The 20,659-nt window shown below is 44.7% G+C and overlaps 1 protein-coding gene across 13 annotated transcripts in view; it reads left to right on the top strand.

Moving 5' to 3' along the window:
• The first annotated feature begins 4,759 nt into the window (after positions 1 to 4,759).
• The window catches only part of myh10 (myosin, heavy chain 10, non-muscle), a 58,107-nt gene continuing 42,207 nt past the window's right edge, over positions 4,760 to 20,659 (top strand). For 6 of the 13 annotated variants that reach the window (XM_077015372.1, XM_077015371.1, XM_077015370.1 and 3 more), the window contains exons 1-3: positions 4,763 to 4,957; positions 6,102 to 6,476; positions 9,231 to 9,387. In XM_077015372.1, coding sequence (XP_076871487.1) covers positions 6,123 to 6,476; positions 9,231 to 9,387 — 511 coding nt within the window. In that variant the 5' untranslated portion in view covers positions 4,763 to 4,957; positions 6,102 to 6,122. Of the gene's footprint in view, positions 4,958 to 5,982; positions 6,001 to 6,101; positions 6,477 to 9,230; positions 9,388 to 20,659 lie in introns of those variants that run through there. The other 7 variants (XM_077015376.1, XM_077015375.1, XM_077015373.1 and 4 more) reach the window with 4 other exon arrangements.

Genomic DNA, 20,659 nt, shown 5'->3' with positions numbered 1-20,659 from the left:
ATGGGCCCCTTATCACCGTAGAATTACACATGGGCCCCTTAACACCGTAGAATTACACATGGGCCCCTTATCACCGTAGAATTACACATGGGCCCCTTAACACCGTAGAATTACACATGGGCCCCTTAACACCGTAGAATTACACATGGGCCCCTTATCACCGTAGAATTACACATGGGCCCCTTATCACCGTAGAATTACACATGGGCCCCTTATCACCGTAGAATTACACATGGGCCCCTTAACACCGTAGAATTACACATGGGCCCCTTAACACCGTAGAATTACACATGGGCCCCTTATCACCGTAGAATTACACATGGGCCCCTTATCACCGTAGAATTACACATGGGCCCCTTAACACCGTAGAATTACACATGGGCCCCTTATCACCGTAGAATTACACATGGGCCCCTTATCACCGTAGAATTACACATGAGCCCCTTAACACCGTAGAATTACACATGGGCCCCTTATCACCGTAGAATTACACATGGGCCCCTTATCACCGTAGAATTACACATGGGCCCCTTAACACCGTAGAATTACACATGGGCCCCTTAACACCGTAGAATTACACATGGGCCCCTTAACACCCCCTTATCACCGTAGAATTACACATGGGCCCCTTAACACCGTAGAATTACACATGGGACAGAACGCTTGTTCTTGGGCCTTTCGACTCACATCACAGTTGTGTATGAGATAAATGAACACAAACACGGACACATCAGTCCAATCAACACATCCTGTTCATCCTGTTTTAAGGTTTTATCTCTACTATTTGGAGCAGGAAGCCTAAATTCAGATCCAGACTCGGGGCGCTGGGGTGCAGATCCAGACTCGGGGCGCTGGGGTGCAGATCCAGACTCGGGGCGCTGGGGTGCAGATCCAGACTCGGGACGCTGGGGTGCAGATCCAGACTCGGGGCGCTGGGGTGCAGATCCAGACTCGGGACGCTGGGGTGCAGATTCAGACTCGGGACGGTGGGGTGCAGATCCAGACTCGGGGCGCTGGGGTGCAGATTCAGACTCAGGGCGCTGGGGTGCAGATCCAGACTCGGGACGGTGGGGTGCAGATCCAGACTCGGGACGGTGGGGTGCAGATCCAGACTCGGGGCGCTGGGGTGCAGATCCAGACTCGGGGCGCTGGGGTGCAGATCCAGACTCTGGGCGCTGGGGTGCAGATCCAGACTCGGGACGCTGGGGTGCAGATCCAGACTCGGGACGCTGGGGTGCAGATTCAGACTCGGGACGCTGGGGTGCAGATCCAGAGCGGGTTGGGGCAGCAGCCTCCTGCTCTGAACGCCACTGCATTGCAGGGTTGATGACTCACCCTGAGCATCCTCACACCACTACAGGCACCAGAAGCTTCTGGGCACACCCTGTAACAAACACATCAGCATGATCAACGGCAGCACTGGACCTCACGTTCTCCACATGTCAGTAGACCAGCAAACGCAGTGAACAGCATCTGTAACGCAACTGAAAGATGACAGCAAATCACTGTCATCATCATCAAACTTTATTTAGTACATTGAGAGTGAGAGAGTGACCCTCATGTATAATAATAATAATAATAATAATAATAATTATTATTATTATTATTATTATTATTATTACTAATAATGATAATAATAGTGACTATAATATTAAAAGTGACCGGAGCATAGTTCACTGCTTTCAGATGTGGTGTGTGGCACTGGGCACACAGATGTGCACACAGGTCCAGGCTGAGGAGAAGTTCCTCATTCCACTGGCCCAGATCCCTTGCTGGCCTGTCTGATAAACTCCCCGTCTTCCTCACAGGAAGGTCTACAGCATGAAGAAGCCCTGTATTCAGCTGAAGTTCTGTTGAATGCCACTTTATCAGCTACGTCTTGTGCTTCTAAAGTGTCAACTCATTGCATACTCACCAGGAGCTTATGGGCCGTATTTAGAAAAGCAATTTCATTTTTCTGTTTATTTGGCTGAGGATTGAATCTCTCTCTCTCTCTCTCTCTCTCTCTCTCTCTCTCTCTCTCCTATGCACTTCCTCTGCCTAACACACACAAACGCTGAAAAAAATCTCCTCAATCAACATACATACTTTCTTTTGTTGCATTCCTTTTCTGTTCCCTAGCAACGGCTGCCATTGTGTGAGAGTTAATGTGAATGCTGAAGTAATTACTATCCAAGAGTAGAAAGCTGAGTCTTGAAGAATAGTTCAACAGCGACGTGAAGGCCAATCGTGCCCTGGACACCCCAGAAAGCTCTGCTCACATGTTAAACGCAAAACATTTAAAATCCCATAATTACAAACATGGAATATCCCTCTGGAGTTTCCCATGTGAATCAGGGTGATTGTGTGGAATGTGAGTGTACCATGCAGCCACTTAGGGAGTGTAGGTAACTTAGGTGACTTCTTACAGTACAGGGAAAGGAGTTTGACACCATCACATATTTGTGCTTGAGTATGCGCCCACACTTCTCAGTTGGATTTTGTGACCTGCTCTCAGGTGACGGGGCATTCTTATCCCTTTAATTTTTGATACTCGGATGGACTGTGTGACTTACAGGGGTGGTTTTTCCTCACGTAGCGGATCACAAAGGTCAACAGAGTGAACACAGCTCTATCAGGTCAGAGTTTTAGAGTGGAGTGAACAGAGTGCTCTCTGGGGACCTGATTGTGTGGTTAGCATCACTCTGGGACAGAAAGGATTTAACCACTCCTGCCACAGTCCAACCTGCCTGTATGTCGGCCGCCCTTGTCATACACACACACACACACACACACACACACACACACACACACACACACACACACACACACACACACACACACACACACACACACACATTATTACAGAAGAGTTTCTGCGGTTTTGTTTTTTTCTCAGGCTTCTCGCATAACAGCTCTCTCACTCTCTCCCTCCCTCTCTCTCTCTCTCCCTCCCTCTCTCTCTCTCTCTCTCTCTCTCTCTCTCTCTCTCTCTCTCTCTCTCTCTCTCTCTCCTTCTCTCAAGACTCTGCTGTATCCCTATTGCGGTTAAAGAAACAAGGATGTGAAGCCAGCAATTTCTCAAGCCATTTTTCAAGTCACTTCCAATCATGAAAACTTCTGTATCAGAGGACCATAATGAATGGGATAACTTTACACTGGGAATTCACCTCATTCTGTTCTGTTCCACTGCTTTGTAGGGAACAGAGTGAATAATCACGTCTTTGTGCATTCAGGCTGTGTGACTGGTGCAGTCTCTGTGATGAGTGCTGGATATTGGGTCAGTGGCCAGTCAGCCAGACACAAACCGAGTCCAAACCTGATGACTCACCCAGCACCTTAGAGCCGTACTGAAGCTGAGAGACAAAGGCAGGGGCCGTGGGGGGATAGTGTTGCCATGTCTAGCAATGCATCTGTAGTTAAAGTAATAGATGTGAAAACTGCTGAGACTTCTAACCAATGTTCTGTAACTTCCAAGAACCCTGGCAACCATTAACAGAAAAGAATCGGAGGTCAGATTACACCTAACAGGCGTTATTCACACTTGTTCGCGGTAACCGTTAATGCCAATTGTTTTGCAAAAGGCGAACATTGCCACCTGCTGGCCACTACGTTCATCTACATCTTGAGACTTTAATAATGAGACACAATAATCGCGTAACAGAAATCGAAATGTTAAGCGTAGCCATGATTTCGGCCACATTTATGATATTTCACAGTGTGGCTGTTGGTTTGGAGCAATACTGCAGCAGACGAATTGGGTTTAAGTACATGTTGTGTATTCAAAGGTGACTTACAAGACAGAGTGTAATAAATTCTGTTTTATTAATTTTAATTAATTAATTATTATTATTAATTATGTTGTTGTTGTTGTTGTTGTTATCACTTACACATCTATTCTATAAAAGCTCACGGCCCACCTCAGGAACAGGTCCACTACACGAATATATGAAGAAACCTAAATCGTCCCACAGCGGTCTCATGTGGTAAACGTAAACTACAAACTGCCAAAGAAACATAGACATAATTAGTAAATCAACAGTACAGTTTGGAATTATGTAGAATGTTTTTACTATAATTAGTTATTCCTAAAAGTTGGAGGGCGTGGAGGTATTAGGAGATCACATTTAAGAAGGCTGAGGACGCTCACACGAGCGTCAGAAATGTTCTTTACTAGAAAGTAATTTCTATAAGCTTTAACAACCACGCGAGGGCGCTAGCTCCCCACTTACACCTGTGTTATTAAATAGTGTACATTACTATTTGTAAAAAAACTTTGAAACGTATTAAGAATACTTTATAAAGCAAAAAGTTATTAAATGCAAAAGTTATAAGCATATGTGAGCAAATCTGCGTGCTATATCATTGTCTAAAATGCATGAAACGGACAAACCCCACAAAAGCCCGAGGCTTTTGTCCAAAGGCTACCGTTAAAGACCGCCTCATCTGCCATTTTATACGAAATTGATATTTTTTGCATTATTTTTCAGTACTCGCAGTGTATTCTCAGCCGAAAATGGTGGGATGCACAATTTGACGGGCACATTGAGTTCCAGTATCCGGCCAGTAATACGTGTCTTTCAAACCGGAGAATAAATGCCAAGTACCGTTATGTGAGCAATTTCAGGCACATGACAACGAACTGGGTAAAAAAAAGAGGTTTGGACGAACGACCGAGTTAAACCTTTCAAAGAGCAACGCTTACGCAAACCAATAGCCCGTGGTCAGAGACTAATACAACCCAATGGCGGTTCAATAACGGAGATGTGGGTGGTACCGCCGGGCGCCGAGGAGGCGGGAGCCCAAGCGGAGTGAGTTCGGTTGAGGAGTTGAGGAGCGGGCCAGTCGGGACATCAGTGTGGGGCACACGGGCAGTACTCGCCGACTTTCAAAAGAACTGGATTCTTAAAACGGGACGCACTGGATAGTAATTTATTAATCTCTTCATATACGTAGGTTTCATCGCCAGCTGCCCTTTGTAAGTCATTAATACGGTGTTTTTGTTTTCTACTGGGGGATTGGGAACGTTAACGGATTATATTTGTTATATTTGCCTGTACTTTTCGGTCGTATGGAGGCTGGCATACAGACTAACCTAACGGTCATTACCAGCTCTGAATGGTCACTGGATCGTTGAAATTGTTTCGCGCAATACATTATTTACATTTAATAATGTAGTTTTACATTTTACAATTTCGTTCATTCTAATACAACGGGGGGAAAAACGACATTTCTGGATAGTTGGACAGCTAACGCAGCCTTCATCCGTATAACCTGTGTGTATTGTTGCCAGGCCACGCAGTGACGGTGGCGGGTGATGGGGCGCGTGCGGACGCTCGTGCGGGCGCTCGCGCGGGGCTCAGGATGACCGAGCTAGCTCGTGTGCTAGCTAACGGCATCGTCGAGTACTGCGGCATAACTCCAGTTAGATGATTTTTTTTGTCGAAGTTATTCGTTAACCTAACAGGGCCCGGTCGCTTATTTGAAATGTATATTATGATTTAGGGTCGCATGGTCGCGGGTTCGTGATGTAAAATGTGTTTAATTTTGTAGGTGAGGGGAATTTAACATTGAAACCCCGCTAGCTAGTGTGGTGCTGGCCTGAGTCACTGGTGAGCTCACTGTAGCGGTTCGGTGCCGAGACCGAGAGATCCGCACCGACACGACCGACTGCGCCCATCTTCCGAACTGCAGTCTTGACCCATTTTCTTTCCCTCAGCTTGACTTATTTTTAGTGCTCTGCATGAATTTTCCAACTTGGTCCACAGTTACAGCCTGATGCCGACTGACTGCTCTCGGGCCCTTTGTGGTTCTGTACCCATCTTTGAAAGGCCCCAGTTTGTGGGTTCAAACATTTAGTTTGGAGTATTTTATTTGATACAGCGTACAGTTCAAGTTATGTTAAATTCATAGTTAGGTCTCTAAACTGTCACTGGTCTGATCCCTGTTCAAATACAACACACGGGACCGTGGTATGTTGAAGTCTTCATGGCAGCGGGTGTAACCTCTTCTCTCTTCAAGGTTGCTCCCCTTTTCAGTGTTTCTTGAGGGTTTGCTATATGTGATGAATTAGGAATGGCCCAGGTGTGGGCTGGGCTCATCGCTCTGCGCTCCCCCTGCAGGTGGCTCGTCTGTAGTCCCAGATGCCGGAGATGGCGCAGCGGAGTGGACAGGAGGACCCCGAGCGGTACCTCTTTGTGGACCGGGCCGTGGTCTACAACCCAGCCACGCAGGCAGACTGGACCGCCAAGAAGCTGGTGTGGGTGCCGTCTGAGAGGCACGGCTTTGAGGCGGCCAGCATCCGCGAGGAGAGGGGGGATGAGGTGCTGGTCGAACTGGCTGAAAATGGAAAGAAGGCCCTGGTGAACAAGGACGACATCCAGAAGATGAACCCACCCAAGTTCAGCAAGGTGGAGGACATGGCCGAGCTCACCTGCCTGAACGAAGCCTCCGTGCTGCACAACCTGAAGGACAGATACTACTCCGGCCTCATCTACGTGAGTCTGCTCCATTTCCTGCTGATAACTCTGGCTGTTAGACATTACTGCATTGATATCTAACCTACTTTATGATACTCGGGCAAAGAAAACAACTTTCATTGTTCTAAGTGTATTCACATGAATTATTTTAAGGTTCTTTATCAGTGTGTAGTGATGCCCTGAGCCAGTTTCTCAGTTATAGTGGATTGCCTTGTCGTACCCAATAGCGTATAACTCTGGGAGGAGAGATTGGGGGGGGGGGGGGGGGGGGGGGCACAGGGACAGAAACGGTTACAGACAGGCTAACCCCCACCCCTCCAAACACTACCACGCTGAGCAAGAAGGCAGCAGTGATGAGGTCATTATGGAATCTCAATGAGGAGGGGCCCACTGCCTCTCCACGCTGCATTTTCAGTGCTGCGTGAGAATCCGCTTATCACTCTGGATATTCCCTAAGAATCCCAAGCGCTGTTATCCACTTCACTCTGTGTAATGTTCACTGACAGCTCTGGTATTCCCACCTGTCAGTAACAAAGGTAATCCAATGTTTGGTCAAACCGGGTTTGGACTCGGGTCGTCACAGACGCAGTGCTGGTCACTGTGAACTGGCGGCTTGTCTGAGGTGACCTGAGGTGTGTGCTGGGGGGGTGGGACCGGAGCCAGGGACTGCCCGGCATTGCTGAGGCCTGAGGGGTTTAAGGCTCTGTGCCATATGGTCTCGGTGCTCCTGGCTCCTTCCTGTTGTAAAACAATTAGCCCAAGTGGGCTACGTGTGAAGAAGTAATCAGCTTCTGCTTTGCCAGCTTGTCAGTGATGTCTGGGTGTCCCCACACCCTACACACACCCCGTGAGGCACTGCCCCCAGTGTTGCTCCCAGCTCCAGCCTCCACACTACGATGCAGGAGAGCGCCAGCACCACGGCCTCGGGCCACGGCCTCGGGCCACAGCCTCGCACCACAGCCTCGCCCCACAGCCTCGCACCTCCCACACCTGTGCGGTGTGCAGGAGAGCGTTTACAGCAGTGCCTTGCTCCAGCTCTGACTTGTTGAGTCATTACCCAGGCGGCAAAGCGCGAAAACTGGAGTCAGAAACGCCAGGATCGTGCCCTCCGCCCGCATGCTTGGCACAGAACTGTATTTATGGTGGTTTTTATTCATAATGAGCTTTCAAGGGAGTTTTATGCCCTTTTGCACCTCCATGCAGCTTTGGATCAATAACATGTCAGAGAGACTGAAATTAAGGGAAAAGCATAAAACACAAGATGAATACTGTTGAATACTGACACTGTCTTGGAGGGCCATTTTCCCACAATTTTTGTTTTTGAGGGCCATTTTGTTGACAGGCTTTGCAAAGATTGACCAGTGAACCATTAGTTTTTGATTTTCCTAAAAAAAAAATTAAAATAAACAAAAAAAGCCATTAGCACATACCTGTAGCTGTTTTGACAATGACCAGACACAGGCACTGTGTCAGTATGTCTATAGTAAAGAGGTCCTGCCTTTTCCAGCCCCCTTGTGAGTGACTGGATTTGGGTGGGTGGGGGGGGGGGGGGGGTTCTTTTCAGTTTTTCTCGTTTCTGGGTTTACACTTTGCTTATAAGTAAGTTTAAGTGAGCAGTTCATTTTGCCCTTAAAATCTTAGGCCTAATTGCAGAATACAGGTCTCTACTCAACACAGTCTTCTTAAATTTGATATTGCTTGCTTTGTCGTGATGCATGTATTTATAGTGTGTGTGTTGTATATGAAGTTTTTGACAGACATAGTGGTTTCGGGATCCCAAAAAGGGATCTCAGCGAGTGCCGAAAAAGGCACGAACGTTTTTTGACCAAACAAGGCAAAATCAAATTCTTCGGTAGACTCTTCCCACATGGTGAAAGTGCAGTGCCTGTGTGGGGAGAAAAAATTTTTTGCTTGCCGTAATGCAGTAATGTTAGTTTATAACTCTGGCATGTGTTATTATCTGATTTAGGACATTCTTTTATGTTCCGAGTTATTACACTTGAGAAGATTGTAGTGTTTTTCTGATGAAGCTCGCAGTACGGTGCTGACGAAGGCCTTGCAGACTCCACTCCTGACCACACAGCTCCTGAGTCACTGTCCTGTTGTTCCTGTCCAATCTTTTGGCTGCTTAGCTTTGTATTACATGGGGGGCTGAGCAAACCCCACTTCCTCCAACGACCCGCCCACACGCACGGCTTTACGAGCAGGAAGGGCTTCTGTCTCACTCCTGACATGTGTGTCTGCATCTCCCAGCAGCACATAGTCGTCTCCTGCCACCATCAGCTTGTATTACTAAACAGATCTGCAGAATTTTCTCTACTGAAGCTACAGTGCAAAAGGGATTTTAATTTACGAGAACAAGATTTGGCAAGAGCAGTCTACCATTTTACTGAGTATTCATTAAGGGTGCATGTGTGGATTCATGGAAACATCCGATGCTTCTGTTTTGACAGGGCATGAGGAGAAAAGTAGCTAAGCAGCTAAAATATCTACATACCTGTTCAATAACGTGAAGCAGTACGTTGCTCCATGACACAAAGGTTACAGTAGAACCCTTCATAGACAGATGGATGTACTCACCCCATCAATGAAAATTATGATTTCAACATCTATATTTCCTAACATTTTATTTGGTTTCTCTTAGAACTTCAGACGCACTCCGCAGAACTGCTGAAGGACCTCTATCCACACCTCTACTGTTTTGTTCAGAAGCTCACTAATCTCAATATTCAGTAAATGAGGAATCTCACTGTTGTTGTTTTTGTTTTGCAGACTTACTCTGGTCTTTTCTGTGTGGTGATCAATCCATACAAAAATCTTCCCATATACTCTGAGAACATCATCGAGATGTACAGGGGGAAGAAGAGGCATGAGATGCCACCACACATCTACGCCATCTCCGAGTCCGCCTACAGGTGCATGTTACAAGGTGAGACTTGAGTACCGACCAGCACAGCTTCCCCCCTACAGGCTCCTCTGTTGGCCATGGTGTGTAACTGCAGCCTTGCAGTGGGTATTGCAGCTATTATGCTGGGAAAATCAAGACTTGGCTAAATGCCCAATTACTTTATGCTTTCAGTCCCCGTTGTTGACTGGTTGCTGGCACATGGCAGTGGGTTTCCATAAATGTCCTCCGGGCCTGAGTCTGTGCTAATGTAGTTTGGCTAATGTATTTGAGTGGAAGCAGGTCCAGCACTTTTCCCTTGATAGCCGAAGCTAGCTAGTTAAGTTCTTCACTTTGCTTGTTATCGGAGTGAAAGAGGAGCGAAATATTGCCGCTGGACCCCCCCCCCCCCCCCTTTGTCACACATTATGTGGTTCAAGATCTCCTGAACTTACACACAACCTGAGTCCTTGTTTTGACCAACTTGCCTTATTTAGATGTTGGCTAGGGGTGCACGATATGGACTAGAATTGCGATGTGCAATAACGTTGTTGGATATCCCGATATCGATGTGAACCACGATAAATTAAGATTAAAATACAGAAATGTAGTGTCTCTCTGAACAGCAGCACGTTAATTTGTTTTGTTTTTTTACTGTGTAATGAATCCAGAATAATTCCAAATATTTTGCAGGTTTATTCAACAATAGATTCAATCTAGGTTTATACTTTCACGAGTGAACGACTCCGCACACCTCGTTAACCTCCGCGAACGGCGGAAGCGTTTAATCTTGCCGTGTCACATTCTTTGCAGTGTTGTCCGAAACGATATTTAGGCCTAGTAGTATTAAAAAAAACACCCCTCAAATGCAGGGGAATGAACTTTTACCTGACCAATTTTAATGTTGCTTTGTGTTTCAGGTTTGAAAAGTGCTGGAATTTAGGCTAAAGTATTTGAAAAGGCTTGAAATTGTAACTACTTCGTTTCACAACAAATATCTGTCTGACTGAACAGTTCTCCTGTAATTACATTAACAAATACGAGCCTCTTGTAATTCCAGGACGAAACATGAGAGAACGTGAAGACGTTAAGATTGGGCGTTTTGAAAATAAATATCCATTAAATAATGTGATAAAAAAGCGAATTATTTCGAATCATTTAGAGTATATGTATAAATATTTAATTCAATAACGTGCTGGGAATTATTGAAATGGACCTTGAAAGTGACGTACAAGTGCTTGAATTCCACCTTGTATAGGTGTATGAACCCTGCAAACATGACTGTTCTCATTGCGCCGAGACGCGGCGCGCGCGAACTTTAAATAAATAATAACATTAAATAATGTGATAAAAAAGCGAATTATTTCGAATCATTTAGAGTATATGTATAAATATTTAATTCAATAACGTGCTGGGAATTATTGAAATGGACCTTGAAAGTGACATACAAGTGCTTGAATTCCACCTTGTATAGGTGTATGAACCCTGCAAACATGACTGTTCTCATTGCGCCGAGACGCGGCGCGCGCGAACTTTAAATAAATAATAACATTAAATAATGTGATAAAAAAGCGAATTATTTCGAATCATTTAGAGTATATGTATAAATATTTAATTCAATAACGTGCTGGGAATTATTGAAATGGACCTTGAAAGTGACGTACAAGTGCTTGAATTCCACCTTGTATAGGTGTATGAACCCTGCAAACGTGACTGTTCTCATTGCGCCGAGACGCGGCGCGCGCGAACTTACAAAATTCGAGAGGTGCACGACCTCGTGAATCAACAGCGCGCGAGGCAATTGCACACGGGCGAAGCCACCGCGATTACGTTATTTTCGTCTCCCGGAACCAAATCGCGTGTCTGATGAGCGTGTTCACCCCACTCCAGGGTTGCCAGGTCCTACAAAAGCTTTCCGCACAAAATCTGCGTGTAAGTTGTCGGCGGGGGGGGGGGGTGTTGCGAGTGTGAACTGGAGACAAATTAAGTATTATATCGCGATCGATTCTTAGTGTTGACTTGTAACTTCCGCAGTAGCCCAACTCAAAAGTAGCCCAAAAAACCGCACCCCGCGGCCCCAGAATTTTTACCCGCGGCTGGATTTTCAAACAAGCCCAATTTGGCGTGAAAACCGAGAACCTGGCAACTCTGCCTCACTCTGCCTCTTGCCTACTTACGTCACGTGATCATAGTCTGCAGCGCGAATAGCTCCCTCTATTGCTGGACGAGGATAACGCAATTTGAATTTGCTGTTATTCAAGGAGTTATCGTGGCTCTTTCGATGTGTTTATCGTGAAACTTCACATCGCGATAACGATAAAAATACGATTAATCGTGCAGCCCTAATGTTGGCTGTACTTCGTGTTTCATTGCATGACGTAGGCACAAGAAATGGAGGAGGCATCATTTCCAAAGGTATCTATTATACTTTGGTTTGTTTTTCCACTCCTAGAGATAAATTGATTTCGGGTGCCCCATCTGGAACGTGGGACATGGGCCGAAAGGAGAAGGGGAGACGGGCCGTGTGTGTGTGTGTGTGTGTGTGTGTGTGTGTGTGTGTGTGTGTGTGTGTGTGTGCGCGCTCTCTGTGGTGGGCTCTGGGTTTGTACAGCTCCAGCTGGGGAATTATGCATATCTGAGGAAAGAAAGCAAAGATGATATGCATCAGAGGCTCAGACTTGTCAGCCACTGTTAAAGCCAAGAGGCAGATCAGTGTGTTTCCTGGGTTAGGGTTCCAGTACAGCTTTAGGTGTTTAACAGAACAAAACAAAAAAGCTTTCAATGTGTTATCATGGACCAGTCTAAAGATGGTGGTTCAGCAGCACCTTTAGGGATTATTATAATTCATTATAGTATTCAACTGTTAAATAAGTTAAAACTCTTAAATTTATTTTGCCAAAGTAAAGAAATGCTAAATTAGTTTCTGACATGGGTTTGCACGATGACTGAGCCGGCTCGTTAGCATGCTCATTAGCATTTTGCTGCATTAGCTCTGCAGTGTCTAAGGTCCAAGCAAAGTTTAATCGACACAAAATAGTAAAATCATATTGAAATAAGAGAAGATTTTCTGGATTGTTGCATTGAAGTTTTGGTGTTTCGAATTGTTTAATTTTAGATCATAGTTGGATTATTGTGATGTCAGGTTTTACATTTCCGTTTATGGAATTTGGCAGGTACTCGTATGCAGAGTTTATCAGTATCTAAAAGCTTTAATCTTTATGGGACTGAAAGTAATCAGACTGGTGGCAGCCAGCTTGTTTCTTTCCCAGGTGTGTATTGTATCATACCGTGTGTGTGTGTGTGTGTGTGTGTGTGTGTGTGTGTGTGTGTGTGTGTGTGTAGCCGTAGTATACTGTCTCTCAACAAGTCACTTTGGGGCTAAAATGTTCTTGGCCAGGTTGATCTGCCAACCTTAATTCCAACGAGCACTCAAAAAATAGCTGTACTACGGGTCTGAATTGGGTCATTAGCAGCATGTTTAAGAATGAGTTCTTTCTATATAGGCTAGCTTACCCAGTATAGATGTAAATTCTTCTGAAGTAAAACTGTCATTCTGTACTTTGCCTAGCCTTTGAAGGTTTATTTAAAATCCCATTTCTAGTGGTTAAGTGAAAACTTTACTTTTTAGATCTGCCCTCCATTCCTGGATATGATGACAAAACGCCTCTAACATCTGCCTCAGCTCCCTTCCCTTTTTATTCCCCCCTGCCCTTCTCTCTTTTCCATATTTATTCTTTCTCTCCCCCTTTTTTTAATAAAAAAAAAAGAAGCTCCCTTCAGTGATGCTGTTGGAATTTTACTCTGTGAATTTTACAAAATGTAGCATACCGATTAGTGAAATAATTACCACATAAAAACACTTAAGCTCTTGACCATTTACTGCTGTGAGAATAGCTGTGTTTTCACTGTCTGGCGTTTCTTTGAAATGAGATTCCATGAATTTCAGTCAGTGCCTGTGTTTGCTAGTTAGCTTTGTTAGCTACAAAGAAATTTGATGCAGCTGACCAGCGTTAAATATATTTCTGTGAAGGCAGTTCATTCAGAGCATTACTTTACATGTCTCCCTAAGTGACGAGGATTTAGCTAATTGATTTGTTATGTAAAGTCAGTCACTCGGGCAGTTCAGTGCACCATGTATATTGTTTAATTGTTCAGGAGGATGTAACTAATTCTGCGTCCAGTTTCATCCAGTTTACTTGTTTGCCTGGCGAAAACCACTTCCAATGTTTACTCTTGCTTTAGCACGTGTTTGGTTGTGAATTTTACAGGAACGCATATTGCTCACGGTACAAGTACCTGGTCATTTATTGGATTCCATTGCTTTTTCTTACCCAAACAGGTGTAGTGGAGAAATGGGGCATTTGGTGTCTTCATAAAGTTTCTGGTAGGGGGGTCGATGTAAACGCGAAACAATCCTCCTGTCCAGAATGCTGCTTTTCAAACAGGCTTTCTCAGGCACCTATTTTACATACGTGTTGATGGCACTGCTAAAATAAATATTTAAGGTTCTACATATTTCTCAGTTTATTTGAATTGGTAAGAACGGGGGAGGAGGGGGAATTAACTGACTAAAGCACTTTTAAAAAACTTTTGACCCTCAGACGATGTATGGCTCTTCCTTTCCGGAACATTCCAGAGTCCATTCAGCTGTTGTTCTTCCATCAGCTCTTTCAGAGTGGCGGCAGCAGCAGTTGGAGGTGTAGTGGAGATAAAATGGTGGTTCCTGTGGTAAGAGCAGGAGCGGCAGAGCCCAGGCCACACTGCTCCCAGACTGGAGGCAGGGCCGGCAGGCTGTGGAGGGGTGGCTGACCTGCATTGTGGTGCACAATGATGCCTTTGTATGGCTGGGGGGGTGGTATGGGGAACTGGAGTTGGGGGGGGGGGGGGGGGGGGGGTGTGAGTGTATGCTGTGACGTGCTGGCTCGAACTTGGCTGGGATTCACAAACCCCAATGACTGCTTCTAGAAGAACATGCATGCATACAAAGGACTGCTACATGCTCCAACACCCTGAGGACTTCAGAGTAAGAGGAAGGTCCTCAGTCTCTTCTGTGTTACTACGCCTGCCTGCATGTCACCAGTTGGCTTACGAACATTTAAGATAACATTAAGGCGATTAAGATCACACTTTGGATCACACCTTTTGGTTCGAGAGATGTACTGTTCCTAAAGTCTCATTAAGAGTAGCACATCAACAGAATACATGGTCTCCTGCTCCTTGGGATGAAATACCAAAGATGGTCTTTTCCCACTGTTGAGTGGTCCTACCAGCCCAAAACACCTACACGTGTTTCACTTGTGAGGTGATGGTAGTGTGGATGTCAGTGTAATTAGCGTCCAGGTTGAAAGCAGGCTAGCTCATTTCCCTAGAGAAGTGTGCTAGCCTGGTTCCTTTCAGGGGCTCGCAAGCTATGCAGATTTTAACTGTTAACCTAATAAGTGTGCAGGTTATTCATCTCATAATTGCCAAAGCTTGTCATTTGTTTCCATTCTTTATTAATTTGCAGTCCCAGTGAAGCCCTTAGTAGCATTCCTGTCCTGATGTGGTTGTTCTTGTGGACTCTGTTGTGGGTGGCCGTGGCATCACTGGTGGTAATAATAATAATCTTTACTTGTATAGCACCTTTCATACATACATACATGCAACAAAATAAATAAAACATTAAAAGGAAGCAAAGATAAAAAAAAAACATTTAAGACAAAGTAAAGATAAAAAGGAAAAACATTATAAAATAAGATGGTGAAATGACAAATTACAGTATTAAAATAATGGACAACATAATGTAATAAAGTAAATAAGATGTAAAATAATGTAATAGAATAATATGATAAAGTAATAGAGCAATTTAGTCTTAACTAAATGCAGATCTAAACAGGAAGGTTTTGAGGCTCTTCTTAAAGCTGTGCAGGGATGAAATGCCTCTGAGCTCCCCAGGAAGAGAGTTCCAGACCTTTGGGCTATAGTGGCTAAAATACCTGACTAGAACATATCTAACCATCATTTCACTAAGGTACAGAGGAGCAAAGCCAAGAAGACATTTAAAAACCATCACTAGAACCTTAAAATCTATTCTAAAGCTTACAGGTAACCAGTGTAGTGAGTGAAGTGCAGGTCTACTATGATCCCTCTTTCTCCTGTGGGTCAGGACCCTTGCAGCAGCGTTCTGAACTCGCTGTAGGTGAGAAATAGAGCTCTTTGGAAGAGCAGATGAAACTGTTACAATAACCTAGCCTTGATGTGATAAATACATGGACAAGTTTTCACTGTTAGCAGGAGAGAGCATATCTCGGACCTTAGCGATGTTTTGAAGGTGAAAATAAGCTGTCCTGCATGTAGTCGTGATGCGTGATTTAAAGCTGAGCTCATTATCAAAAGTCAGACCCAAGTTCTTAACACATTGTTTGGCCTTCAGATTAATTTGATTTAAATAAGTCTGAACATAATTGAACCCTGTTTGTTTTAGTGTCAACATTTGACTTCTGAATGCGAATCCTTTGGTCTTAATAGGTGATCTTGTGTCTGACACTGAAATTGTTGAAAGTAATGAAAGCTTAAGGAGCCAATTCTTCTACCTTTGCTGTACCATAGAATGAAGTGCAGATGTGTTAATAAAATGCTTAAGGCAGCCTCACTCTGTGGGCCTGAGTTGTAGATGATCATGGAACATTTTCCATGAGGTTTAGCTTGTACAGAGGCATGGTTTTAACATGCTGACCCTTTCACCCAAAAAAAAACCCTCACACATACCCCACTAGTTAATTTTCTAGGTACTTTCTATAATCTCTGACTAGCTGTTAAATGCAGCCACTGGGTTACGGAGGGCTAACTCTATCAAAGCTTGAAACGCCTGTTCAGGAAATGCTGTTGATTTCACTTAAACGAAACCATCTGGGTTCAAGAGAAAATGGCTTCAGCAGCTCAACTGTGGAGACCCCCATCTGCTGAAACCCAAGAATGTGAGCACCGGTGGTCTTATGGGGACCAAATACTCGTACTGCAAAGAGATGAAATCTTCAAGGACCGAGATTTAAATAAATAAAGTGGACTTGGACAGGAATTTGGAGAGGGCTGTAGACCACAGCCAAAGATCTAACTAGGACCAGACCAGTCACACTGTCGGCGATATCCATTTGCATTGTAATGTGCAAAAAATACTGATTACAAGTAATATATTACACACACCCACACACACACACACACATTATATAAAATTATTATTATGGTGTCCTATTCCTGATTGAGTTTTGTTCATATTTTTAAAAAGCGCATTAATACTGATTTATCCTTAAGATTATAGTAAATGCGTAACCTTTGAATATTGGACTACTTTCAGTCAGCCAGCGTACTGCGCCACATTCTTGTTGTTGATGTTCTAACCCTGGTGGTGAATTCTAGTTGGACTGTTGTTGATGACCGAGCTCTGCGTGTGTCCGTATGCTCTGGACTTCCATGGTCATCCATTGTTCATTTTGGTGGTTCTGTCGAATTCATCATGACTCATGACCATTTTCATCAGAACTTTATTCCTCAAGCACATCAGCCTTTGGGCCTTTGGTTTCTGTCCTCTCCCTCACCCACGGTCATCAGGCTCCAGTCCTCTGCATTCATCAGGCTGTTGGGGATGGAGGGATTAATTCTGTCATTTGCCTGAAGATGGTTATTTTTTTGGGTTCACTCTATTCTGACTGGTGCAAGAATATTCTGGGTAGTTTTCATGAAGACATTTGGAGTATGTTTATGTATGTATATTCCTAGTATAAAAAAATGAGCCAAGTGCAAATGTCTATTTAATGATACTAAGAACAACACTGGTCAGAAAATTAACAAGTACTAAAAATAAAGGTTCCCCAAGACCGGTGGGACCTGACTGTCTGGGTAAAAATATGTAAATGGAAATTCACTTCCATGGTCTTCTTGTGCACAAAAATAAAATCATGAAAATGAATGTTTGATATAAAATTCAGATCATGTCTGTGAATTCAAAATAAATTCTTAATTATTTGCTGATGAGCCTATTAAGAACTTGACATTATGCAATTTTGGGTTCAATCGATCAATCAGAATTAATTTATATAGCACAGTTGTTGTCACAAAGCAGCTTTACAAGTGTCTGAGTCCAAGCCCCAATGAGCAAGCCAAGGGCGACAGTGGCAAGGAAAAACTCCCTAAGAACATGAGGAAGAAACCTTGAGGAACCAAGACTCAAGTAGGGAACCCATCCTCCTCTGGCCGACGCCGGTTGGGCTTTTCTTTTGCCCAGTAGTGTATGTTGGACTCTAGGCTCATGGGGTCGGCAGTGGTTTGCCCCAGCTGCTACCAATAGAACCAGTATATGGACAGTAATATGTTTCAGACCCGTGTTGTTTGAACTGACGCCAGGGCTTTGCAGCAAACCCCCGTCCATACTTTAGCTGTTGGAGCCCACAGAACTCTCAAGCATATCTGCTACATTTCAAAGACATTCTTAAAGTGCCCAGGAAGAGTAGACAGGGCTGTTTATTACAGCTATGGTACACCTGCCTTCACTGTACACCAGAGAACAGAGTGCAGTGAAAAGCCAGTGGCGGTAGGGAAATGTACCGAACATGCATTCTTATTCAGCATCCTATTTATCCTGTTTATCTCTGACCTGACACCGGTATAGCCAGATCTGCTTTATCTAGATTCAGTACAGTTTATTTTTAACTTGGTAAACTAGGCTAAGTAGCAAAGCATTTGAGCCATGCATCAAAGTTGTTCAAGTTTCTAGCAGTGTCCTGACTGAATTCCGGTGCTTCTTTTCATGAATGTATTTAAACATAACTACCATATTTTGGAATAATTAAAAAAACATTAATTGCTCTTGAGACTATTAAAAGCTTATTATTAAGCATTTTTAGGTTTGGCCGACATCTATATTCGGAAGCAGATTGCAGGTGAGTAAGTAGAAGTGTACTACAGATTTGCCCTTTGTGCATGGAGCTCTCTCTGCCATCAGTTCTGTGGTGATGTTCCTCTCCCTAAATATCTCCCCAACTCCATGTCCTGTTCCTCCTGGGCTTTTGTATGTGTCAGAATCAATTTTAGGGTCCAAGCACATAGTGCTGGAGACCCTGTTATAATTTTCCATTTAGCCATTGTCTCAGCTTGGCCAGTGATTTGATCAGCTCCCTCTTCCATCAGCTCTAAATCCAGCCATGTCACCAGCACAGCCAGGAGACTTGGAGGCATTAGCGGCGGGCAGCTGTGGCCCAGTGAGTGACGTGCCTGTCGGGTCGGAGCAGGTGGGCAGGCAGCCGGGCAGCTCCGTGCAGCCCACGCGCTCAAACGGCCTGTCTGAGCTCACTTGTCCCCAATGCCTCAGTGAGTGAGCATGACGGGGCACTTCCTTCAGCACCCAAGAATGCCCGTCCCTTTCATCACTCGGGCTCAGTGACGAGGACTACGCTCTTGTCTCTATGTCTGAGTCACTCCGCTCAATTTGGGAGGTCTGTACTAGTGTCCTGCTGATGTAGGACCAGCCCCCTCTGTTGGTAGTGGCTCAGAGGCAGATCTCGGATCACCACGGTTTATGCTAACGTATTTTATGTTTAAATGGACGTTTAATGTTTATGTTGCAGCGTTACTTGGCGTGTATATTGAAGGATATGCTAGGCATGCTGTTCTGCCCATGAATGCAGGATGTGCATATTTGGTGTGTAGCGGCTCAGACCTCACCAGGTTTGAGGAAGCGAGTTGGATCTCTGAGGGGAGGTTCCTCTGCGTTCTTGGGTAGAGGCTGGATCCTTCAAACAGCCCTATGCTACATTCCTGCACAGTTCAGCGGGGACAGCTGGGTGTTGGTAGCGCCCCCTTCCTGCCACTGAGCTCCCTGCACATTGCACATATCTCATTGATATTGTGTTTTCATTCCTGTAGAATTTGTGACATAAAAGCACTTGTAAGGGATGGAGCTGTTGGGATGATTTGGGTGGCCAGCACCCAAGACCATTATGCTTTTGAACAGTTTGGTCCTAAACTAGGATGGTGTATGCTTTTAGTGATGACAACGTTATGACATCATGGTGTGAGTGTGTGTCCACAAATAATTGGTGACTAATCATTTAGGTCATATTTGATCTAGGTGCTCAGTGAGGTTGATATATATGTGTGTGTGTGTGTGTGTGTGTGTGTGTGTGTATATGAAAACCACATCAAACATTGTCTATGTGGTCATTCCAAAGGTGAGAATAACTAGACATACATAAAATGTTGTAAGTGAGCAACATGTGATTATTAACAAAATAGCATATCTACACATGCATAATGTTTTTTTCACTCCCTCCTGTTCATTTGTACCATATGGCAATACTAAAATAGTCAAACTGGACATTTGTTGGTTATAAATTCCAAACACATATTTGAGGCCAGGCCACCTCATCATTTAGGAGATTACTAGTTACACGAACAGTCTGCTGTTGAGGAGTCTTTTACCATGTTTCTTTCAATCACTGCGTCTTTATGCATCCAAACTTTGTTTGAATGCCCATCTCCTCTCTTAAAGGCTGAATAATGTCAGAGAGACGGTTAATGGAGGCTGGGCTTCAGTGTGTGGTGCAGAAGGATCCCACAATTGTGCGTGTAATGGGCCTGTTGGGTCTGTACAGCTGCGTGCCAAATGGAGAGAGTGCTGCGTCTGTAACCCAGCAGTAACCCGGCCTGCATGCGTCCCGCTGCACATGCTGCAGGCGTGTGTGTCTCACACACTCACCATTTAGTGTGTGTGTGTGTTGCGACCGTGCGTTCGGGGTGACCGGCAGCGTCAGTTTGAAGTGGCCGGACCTTTTGTCTGCGGTCTGGGCCCCCCCCCCCACCCGAGAGCCATCATCCCCTCCAGCCACACGTCATCGCCCCACAACCCCAACACCGTGGGCCCATCCTGAACACTTACTCAGGCTCACTTACTGCCCTTAAGTCTCTAGGCTTTCATTTGTTCTTTTGTTCAGTCTCTTTGCATCTCTCTCCCTCCCTGCGTCTCTCTGGTCTGGTGCTGATGTGGTGTGAAATGTGTGGAATGCTGTCTGGATAATCTTGTGCAGGGGTGTGGGCTGGCTGGGGCAGTGGGGGGGCTGGTACATTAACCCCCGCTGTAATTACTGACCTGGGGCCTGTCTGCCGTCATCGTACATTGTATATTTTAGCTATTATAGCTAAACTATATAACTGTTCTACAGACATATTCTGCTTTGAGTCCATTCTCCTGTTTTCTTTCTTGATTCTGTTCATTTATTGGAGTCACAAGGGATAATTGGGTAATGTTTGTTTTCTTTCCTCCTCAAAATCATACAGGTCTGTTTTT

The sequence above is a fragment of the Brachyhypopomus gauderio genome, chromosome 8, assembly GCF_052324685.1.
Source record: "Brachyhypopomus gauderio isolate BG-103 chromosome 8, BGAUD_0.2, whole genome shotgun sequence".
NCBI classification, from domain to species: Eukaryota; Metazoa; Chordata; class Actinopteri; order Gymnotiformes; family Hypopomidae; genus Brachyhypopomus; species Brachyhypopomus gauderio.
Note: the sequence above shows the minus strand (reverse complement) of the source record. Positions and strands in the feature narration are given on the sequence as shown.